This window comes from Sinocyclocheilus grahami, unplaced genomic scaffold, assembly GCF_001515645.1.
Source record: "Sinocyclocheilus grahami isolate Dianchi unplaced genomic scaffold, SAMN03320097.WGS_v1.1 scaffold357.1, whole genome shotgun sequence".
Lineage (NCBI taxonomy): Eukaryota > Metazoa > Chordata > Actinopteri > Cypriniformes > Cyprinidae > Sinocyclocheilus > Sinocyclocheilus grahami.
Genome location: NW_015505536.1, coordinates 64771 through 73904, shown reverse-complemented (window position 1 = coordinate 73904; position 9134 = coordinate 64771). Strand labels below are relative to the sequence as shown.

Sequence of the window (9134 nt, the reverse complement as noted above, 5' to 3'; positions counted from 1 at the left end):
ATATATATATATATATATATATATATATATATATATAGTATTATGGAAAGGTCCCTTACAACATTATCATCATATTTGGGGTCCCTGAGCATCAAATTATTTGAAAACATTTGATGTACAGTAAACAAAGGCTTTTTTTGTTTTGTTTTTTCAAAATATCGGAAATATAAAAAAAATAATAATATCAGTCCACAAATCTGACTTGTGATGTAGCCCTAGCCTGGAATCATAAATCACACCGTGTTTGTTTATTTAGGCCAGAGGAGAACTGGAAACAAAATGAGCCTGGTTTCTCTCAAGGCTTTTCTAGAAGTTTTCCTCTCAACTCTGTTCAATACAATGTACAATGTGGCCATCTAGTGTTCATAACAATATATAGCACGTACCAAACTGCCATTGGTTTCACTTTCACTTTCGAGACACTTTTCAGAATTCAGTAATATTCAATTTGACGGAAAGCTACTTTTAAACAATCTGCATTGTATAAAGCGCTAGCTATAGCTAAAGATGACTCGACTTGTTTTTAATTACTTCTACAGTCATTATGTTTAGTCAATCAAAAATGTATGTGAAATTATTTCCAGTATTGTACAAAAGCACTGTATTCTATTTTCTAATGTACCTCATAAAAAGTTTGGCTACGCTGGATATTTATTTTCCTTTTGCCAGGATATAAATGCTCATCCTCTGAAAATATATGTAAAATTGTAAAGTGTACATGAGTTAGCCAATATTAAAACAAAAAGAGTTACCTCATGAGATTTCCAGATGAGATTCTTTTGTAGACTGCCATGCTGACAACAACAAATTACTTTTTGTAACAGCAGCTGTACATTCCCAGACAAATCTTCAAACTCTCAAATAGTCCATCTGCTAGCAATCCTCTTCAGTTCTGTAAAAGTAAATGCATGCACATCATGAAATCACTTTATTCATTGCTCACTCTTACCAAACAATTAAACTATTTACAAACACAAAGTGACATTCATTTCCAAAAGCTGACAATTCCAAGCGAGACTACGCTCTCATTGCCCCAGACATGGATGTAGATGAAAACTCTGCACTTCCCCTGCCCTTTTTCATTGAAAAAGTGTTCAATAAAGGAAGAAATAAATCAAAACAATGTAACACCATGGTTTCACAACTATTCAGCCCTAAAAAAGGTTGCGTAATCCCTATAGTTGCTGAAAATAGCATTTTCGAACAGAATTTCTTCTATTAGGTTTTGCCTTTAGATATTCAGACATGATGACTTTTCTGACTATTTTATTTTCACCGATATGTTATAAAAACTCTTCAAATTAGAGTAGATTATTAAAGAAAATGTTATAAGCAGTTTGAAAAGGATGTACAAATGTTTCTCAAACCTAAACGACACAACTAAATTATACTAAATGTTTACTGCATGTTATTGTTCTACTGATATAAGGTCTTCTTACCATGACATGCTTGTCAGTTCAGTTTGCTATATGTAGTTTGAGTGACTTCATTTTTTTTACCAGAACCATTGACTGCAGAATAGAATAGAATAGAATGGAATAGAACGGAATTACACTGGACATTCTGTCCCCCTCACTTCTGAAATGATGGCTATGCCCCTGGCCTCAGAAGACTTTGAATGTAACGCAATAGAAGTTATACTATTTGTCCTTTTTGGAGCTTGACATCTCCGCTTACAGCACAAAGATCTGTTATGTTATAAGAAATATCGGGCCACATTACAGGTTTGGAATGAGACAGTGGGTGTATATGTATACGAGTTTTCATTTTAGGTGAGTTTTTCAAATGGTTGCAGTTCATGGACGCTGGTCCTGTCTTGTCCAAAACAACAAATTAAAGTTGTAAATGGTTTAAGGACACTATTTATTTGAAAAAAATGCATTCATCTATTTGCAAAATGATACGTTTATTTTAATACATGACAATGTCTTAACCACGACATAAAACACTTGAGTAAAAGCCACAAACTTTGCTAGTAAAGTCTTTACTATTACTTTACTAGTAAAATAAAGTAAGTTCTAATAAAGTCTGAGGATGATAGTGAAATGACATTCAAAACAGCGCTGGATTCAAAATCGCCATGTCCATCAGCTTAAATCTTACCTCGTGTTCGGAATTCCTTTTTTTTTTCTTCTTTGTGTGAACAGCACGCCTTCTTACGGAAAGAAAGCTCTACTAGCAGAACGATTTCCCACGCGCGTTTTGTCGAGAACGTTTCGTCTCGTAAAGAAAAACGTGCTTTGAGCAAACGATGCTCATGTGACTGTGTGCACGTCCTCCAAAGTATAATTTTCTCGTCCCTGCCCATCCTTTAAATAAACCCTGATTTCCCGAGATCCCTCAAGCTCATTGCTCAACTATGGAACGATATTCCGGACAATTTTCAAATAGAATAGCAAATGTATTTTCAATTGCGTTTTCAATATGTGGACGCATAAATTGTGACATAATCCAAATGCAATTGCAAGTCCTGCATTAGCGTTTGCATTTTCGCTTTCGCGAACGCACAGTGACGGCCAAATTTCAAATGAACACTGCTGTGGCGTTTCGAACGTAGAGTTTCATTCTATTTATGAGGTAATCTACAGATGGCGCTGTAACCAATTCTACAGTAGCCTATTGTAGTTTCATTTGCTCACATGCAGTTATGTTTCAGTCTATTCTACTGTAAAGACATAAAAGATGCATTCGTGTTTTCATGCATTGTCCCTCTCAACTTCTGTTGTTTGTCTTTCCGAGGGACCAAGTGTAGGTATTAGCTACAAAAAATAAAATACAAAAAAGGGAACAAAACAAAACCAGAGAGGTTAAGATAAATCGCAGGTCTTGCAATTAAAGTGTAAGGCGTCATTAAAGTAATTCATGTGACTCCAGTGGTTTAACCTAAACTTTATTTAAAGTCATATTATATATATATAAACAAATAAAGCACTTGCATCACTTCCTAAAATTGAGGTTAAACCACTGGAGTCACATGGATTCATTTAATGATGTTTTTATACATTTCTGAACTTTGAAAGTGTTAGTTGCGTAGGCTGTCAGTGGAAAGACAGAAAGCTCTCGGATTTCATTAAAAATATCTTAATTTCTGTTCCGAAGATTAACAAAGGTCTTGCTGGTTTGGAACGACATGAGGGTGAGTACTTAATGACATAATTTTTTATTATGTGCAAAACTAACCCTTTAAGATCATTTGAGTTAAATGATGATGAATGTAGTAAAATGAACTCAAATGAAATGTTTCATGAAATATTATTCTTCAAGACATTTTAGCATTTTATTCACAAATGTCATCTATTGTGTTTAAAAAGCATGGGAGTTCTGCCATTTCAACAATGTTTTTTGCATTCTCACAGCTTGCTCTTGCTGCCTTTATTATAGCATCTTCCACAGAATCAGCTTCTTCTGCCACTTTGTATCCAGTGATTCCTCCTCCAACACCTCCTGCGAGAGCCGCAGCTCCGAGAACACCGGCAGCAATTCCTGAACTCACTGCTGCTCCGATGCTGGCACCTGCAGCCGCTTCCACCCCAATGGCTTTCACCGCTGATGCAAACTTTGCTGCTTTGAGTAAAGCCACAACAGCTGCCACTGCAATGCCGATGCCCAGGAAAGCACCGATCAGTGTCCCTGTGGTCACTCCGGCAAGCCTAATGAGAAGTTTTTTATAAACATTTTCTTTAGCTTTTCCTTTTTTCTCTTCTGCATGCAAATTGTCCTCTATATTTTCAATCTCTTCTTGAATTTCTTCCTCCACCATCTGAAGCAGCTCATTGTTAAAGCAGCCTTTCTCACTTCCCTTCAGATTCTTCTCGAAGGTCCTCAACAGCTTTTTCACCCGAACTCTGTTGCTTCTGTAACCCCACCAGCGTTTTCTCCAGTGTTTGTTGTCAATAACATGACAGCGACCTCCACATTTTTCAACAAGCTGCTGTAGTTTTGGACTCTCCTTCACAAATTCCTCAATGGTTTGACCTTCTAGATCTTCACCGTGAGTGAATAAAACTGAAATGTGTTTAAGGATATCACCACACTGCTCAAAATATGAATTCATAATATCCACAATCTCCATTTCTTGTTTCGTGTACCTTGAAACCTTTAGAATCATTACTATCATGTCAGGACTTGGACCCATTTCAGTGATGGATTTAATGATTTCAGCTCTGATGACGTCCTCTGTAACAACCGTGTCAAAAATTCCAGGTGTATCAATAACAGTGATTTTTCTTCCAAAAGCCATTCTATTTCCACTCACACAGTCTGCAGTCATCGATGTAGGTGAAGCTTTACTCTTGAATATTTGCTTTCTAAGGATTGTATTCCCAGCGCTGCTCTTGCCAACGCCTGTCTTCCCAAAAAGGACAATCCTTCTCTCAGGTCTAGATTCTTTACCTATTGGAAGAAAACACAAGTGTTTTTTCCCCCTCATAAAAAGGGTTAAATATTTAAGTACAATCAACTTAAAATAAATGTATATAATTAATAAATTTCAACTTAAATTACATTAAACTGACTTTAAAAATTAGTTGTATCCTGTATAACTGATAAAACATTTTAAAAGTGAAAGTAATGGAAAAACATGTTGCCATAACTTATTTTACAATGCCTTCAACGCTGTCACGGTCACTCGGGGAGGAGGGAACGAGGAGACACAGGAGAATACTTCAACATGGAATTTAATGGAATCAGCAACGGGGAAAACCCAGAAACTCACAGAAGACATTTAACAGAAGACAGAAAATACTGGGAAACACAGGGTTTAAATGCTCAGAAACTAATGGGACACACCTGGGAGCAATACGAATTAAACGGGGAACACCTGGACTCAAATAATAACCAATAATGACAGGACACAGGAAGAACCAAATAAGGGCAAACAGGAACATACATGTGACAGATCACCCCCCCTCCCGGATGGCGCGTCCTGCACCGTAATAGTTCCATCGGGGAGGAGGGGAGGGCGCCCTGGAGGCTGGTGCAGGACTGGAAGAGGGTGGAGACAAGGAGAGACTCCAGGTGGATCAGGAAGCCATAGCGGAGCAGGGGACTCAGGGAGCCATTGCGGAGCAGGGAGCTAAGGGAGACATGGCGGATCAGGGGACTCAGGAGACCATGGCAGATCAGGGGACTCAGGAGGCCATGGCGTATCAGGAGACTCAGGAGGCCATGGCGTATCAGGAGACTCAGGAGGCCATGGCGGATCCTCCTTGGGGAAAACTAGGAATTCTGGGGGTCGCTCTGGAGGCCGTGGGCTATACTCGGGAACAGGAGCCCTCCGTGGGTTATACTCGGGAACTGAAGCCCTCCGTGGGCTATACTCGGGAACTGGAGCCCTCCCTGGGCTTAACTGGGGATCCGGAGACCTTCCTGGGCTGAACTGGGAATCAGGAGCCCGTCCTGGGCTAAACGAGGAATCAGGAGCCCTCCCAGGGCTAAACTGGGGATCTGGAGCCCTTCCTGGGCTAAATGGGAGATCTGGGAAGCGCTTACGAGGTGCTGGCACTGGAGGGAGCGAATTTAGGGGCTGGAGCTGACACTGGAGCGAGCCACAGGAACTTCGGAACTAGACTGAGGAATGGCCGGCGAAGGGGTACCGGATCGGAGGCTCACCAGACACCGGATGACTGCCTCCTTCCAGTCGAGGTTGGTGGTGTCTATGAGCTCACAGGGCGATGGTAAGTAATCCCGATCCGGAACAGCGTCACGAGGGTTTCCTCCTCGAGGGAGCTGGCGAGGGTAATCTCGGGGGGAAAACAAACACACTTTGAAAAAACGGAAAAATAAACACGGGGCGAAGAGGCGCCGCTCACTTTCAGTTTGGGTCTGCTGTTCTGTCATGGTCACTCGGGGAGGAGGGAACGAGGAGATGCAGGAGAATACTTCAACATGGAATTTAATGGAATCAGTAACGGGGAAAACACAGGAACTCACAGAAGACATTTAACAGCAGACAGGAAATATTAGGAAGCACAGGGTTTAAATGCTCAGAAACTAATGGGACACACCTGGGAACAATACGAACTAAACAGGGAACACCTGGACTCAAATAATAACCAATAAGGACAGGACACATGAAGAACCAAATAAGGGCAAACAGGAACATACACGCGACAACGCATTATATATACTGCATTACTATTTATTGTATCCCAAACTACCTGTTGAAACATTTGTGTTAAGCAAATAGGAATTCAATTTACTTTTCACTTTTTATGTAATTTACAGTGTAAAACAGGCACAAATGTATTTTAGAGTTAGTTTATGCCAATATTTCTTACCTCCCATTATTCTTGTCCTTTAATGAAGCTCTGTAATCTGTGACACAAGGTGTGTTGCATTAATGAAATGGTCCTTTCTTTTTAAACCAGCATTGCTCTGAATACGAAACAAAAACTGCACCAAAAAGTCTCGAGACGCATGAAAGATTTTCTTTCTCGTTATTTTAAAAACATTTTGATTTCAAAGACTATTGCTAAAATTCTTAAAATTAGTTTTGTAGACAAAAAAAAATTTCTGTAAAGAAACAAAAACTAAATGCATACACGTTCCACGTTTTAGTACACGCTTTAGTAATATTTATAACATGCACCTGATGTTGAAGTTGATTGAATGAACCACGATGAATCCAGAGTGAACTGAAATCTAGACAAAGAAGAAGCTTAAATATGGTGTCACCTGTTTTACTCACCACATTACCATACTTCCTTAAGTGTTTATATGACTTTAACAAGGAGATTTGTTCAAACCTTTGGCTGTTATAACTGATATATTATTATTTGCAAATAAAGCCAGAATCAAAACATATTGAATAATAAATTACCATATTACTTGCAGATGTCTTCTAGTGAAGAGAAGCTGGATTGTAATTGTTTTAGTTTGGCAACAAGCAATATCAGTGTAAGCACATGCAGAAAATAAGTAATTTTTCCTGTTTTTTCCATTTCAGGGACTGTAGTTACAGAATCATCCGTAAGTTTTTAATCTGCGCAGATAATATCTGGAGAGAACTGCTTTCAATCTCCAATCAATAATGAATTTGAAAATCTCAATAATTAAGATTTAGTTGCTTCTGGAAGAGTATAATGCTGAAGTTTAATTTCTTATGAAGGTTACTTTCATCACATTTCTTGTATAAGAATTTCACTACAAAAAAACTTATTACTAAGGTATTACTTTACAATGCAGTGAATTTATACAAAATTATACATACAAACACTTATTTGTTATAATAATTCTAGAACTTCCACATTAAAAAACACTTTTTGTCATATAAGTTCTGAACTTCCTCACTAATGTTCTGCTTTCAGTTGTGGGTATAGTTCTCAAAAATATCAGTTTTCATGTATTTTTGGTTTGTATTACACTGTTCCCCTTGTTCTCACTTCTCTCGTGTTTGATAGGCCTGTCTGATATTTTGGACACAGCCATATTACGGTGAACAAAGATGCATTATGTTCTGCCATTTTAACCTGAATCATTTTCTCAACCAATTCATTCAGAAGAATTTATTCATTTACCAAATAAGTCTATTTATGAGTGAGTTCTTCAATCATACACTACAGAGATTCATTCAGATTCTTTCAGAGAAGAAACTCTAATTTGTAATTTTTGGAGACCACATCTTATAGCATAGTTCACACCACAACTATAACGATAATGATACAGAGGAACGATATCATTGTGATCACTTTTTTTCCAGCTGATGAACGATAAAAACTGACAGCCAATTAGAATCCATTCGAACTTAAAGTGGCAGAATACATTGCAGCGAAGCTAATCATCGAGGTCCAGAAAAACCTACCACTATCTGACAAGTCAAACCCTCCTTTTCAAGGATACTTTAAACAAATGGGTATATGGAAAACAATTGGCCATACCCTCAGAATGAATGGTGAGAACCATTAACAGAGATCAGATAATTATACCAGGCTAGCAAACAGTGTAACAAAATTATCTCAGGTATCAAGCACTAGTTTCGACAACATTGTCTTGCCTCCTTTGAAGTTGCAGTGAAAACGGCTATGTGTTGTTTTTATTCCACTACAGTGACTGTGTTAGCTAAACTCACTGTAAACTTCGGTCAAATTGATTCGTGATTCATGTATAAAGTTGATATACTTATTTATTTATAAGGGATAGTGCTAAGAAGAAGTGGATCACCTAAGCAGAAAAAAGCAGCCACTAAAAGTGGAGACCCAGCAAAGTTTCTTAAGCAATACAAATATGCAGGAACCCTGGAATTTATGATCCCACACCTTCAGTACAGGGAGTGAGCTCATTCTCAAATCATAACTTTACTTTTACATATTTTTTTTTGCTTTTTATTTAAGGAGTTTTATAAATTATTTTGCATGAAGACAATGCATGAAGTCAGTGGATCCTCTTTGACCAGTGAATTTGAGCACACATTCTTATAAGCTTCCACTTACTGTTACTTAACAAACGTAAGATTTGTTTAGGTCCTTTCCAGGGAAGGGGCACATTATATTCTGTGACAGTGGGAAGGTCTCATCAGCCACAATCACATGAGGGATTGGTTTTGAGAATCCAGGCAGTGGTCTTGGTTGAGGGATTGCCAAGTTGTCACTTTTTATTGCTTTCTCTAAAGCACTTTGAGCAAAGATGCCCTCATCACTGTTGGAGCCATGGCCACCAACATCTGCAAGTACTGATGATTGGATGAAAATTGCAGATGGATTCCAAGAAAGGTGGCAGTTCCCAAACGGCACTGGAGCTCTAGATGATAAGCATGTGGTCATCCATGTACCATCAAACTCTGGATCCACCTTTTATAATTACAAAGTTGGTTTCTCTATTGTTTTGATGGTACTGGTTGACCACAGGTATTGATTTACCATAATGGGCATGTACTGAGGCTGCAGTTTTTTTTTTTTTTTTTCAAATTGTGTCATATCTATTATTGTGGCTACAGTGGTATTTTTCTTGTCGATGTTGACTGAGAGGTGGTTCTCCATTTTGTCAGAGTGTGCAACTCTTCTCTCTAAGCCATCTCGTCGTTGTCAGTGATCAGGCCTTCCACCGTTGTGTTATCAGTGAATTTGACGATAACATGATTGGATCTTTGTGTAGCTGCACAATCATGGGTGTACAGGGAGTACAGGAGTGGGCTGGGA

The 9134-nt window shown here is 38.5% G+C and overlaps 2 protein-coding genes across 3 annotated transcripts in view; both read right to left on the bottom strand.

Moving 5' to 3' along the window:
- The window catches only part of LOC107548899 (V-set domain-containing T-cell activation inhibitor 1-like), a 6758-nt gene extending 4486 nt beyond the window's left edge, over positions 1 to 2272 (bottom strand). For both annotated transcript variants that reach the window (XM_016229755.1, XM_016229756.1), the window contains exons 1-2: positions 2104 to 2272; positions 753 to 892 (exon numbers count right to left, since the gene is read on the bottom strand). In XM_016229755.1, coding sequence (XP_016085241.1) covers positions 753 to 793 — 41 coding nt within the window. In that variant the 5' untranslated portion in view covers positions 794 to 892; positions 2104 to 2272. The remainder of the gene's footprint in view (positions 1 to 752; positions 893 to 2103) is intronic.
- Positions 2273 to 3277: 1005 nt separating this feature from the next.
- On the bottom strand, positions 3278 to 6285 carry LOC107548889 (uncharacterized). Its single transcript, XM_016229745.1, has 5 exons — positions 6279 to 6285; positions 5811 to 5879; positions 5611 to 5741; positions 4903 to 5074; positions 3278 to 4392 (listed from the first exon to the last, which is right to left on the bottom strand). The coding sequence occupies exons 1-5, from the start codon at positions 6283 to 6285 to the stop codon at positions 3278 to 3280; spliced, it is 1494 nt and encodes a 497-aa protein (XP_016085231.1).
- Between the last annotated feature and the right edge of the window lie 2849 nt (positions 6286 to 9134).

Excerpts from the sequence above, each read along its gene's own strand:
- LOC107548889 (XM_016229745.1), bottom strand. Across the intron at positions 5,742-5,810 it reads ACAGCAGACCCAAACTGAAA|ATTACCCTCGCCAGCTCCCT; the intron begins GTGAGCGGCGCC and ends TTTCCCCCCGAG. Across the intron at positions 4,393-4,902 it reads CGCGCCATCCGGGAGGGGGG|GTAAAGAATCTAGACCTGAG; the intron begins GTGATCTGTCAC and ends TTCTTCCAATAG.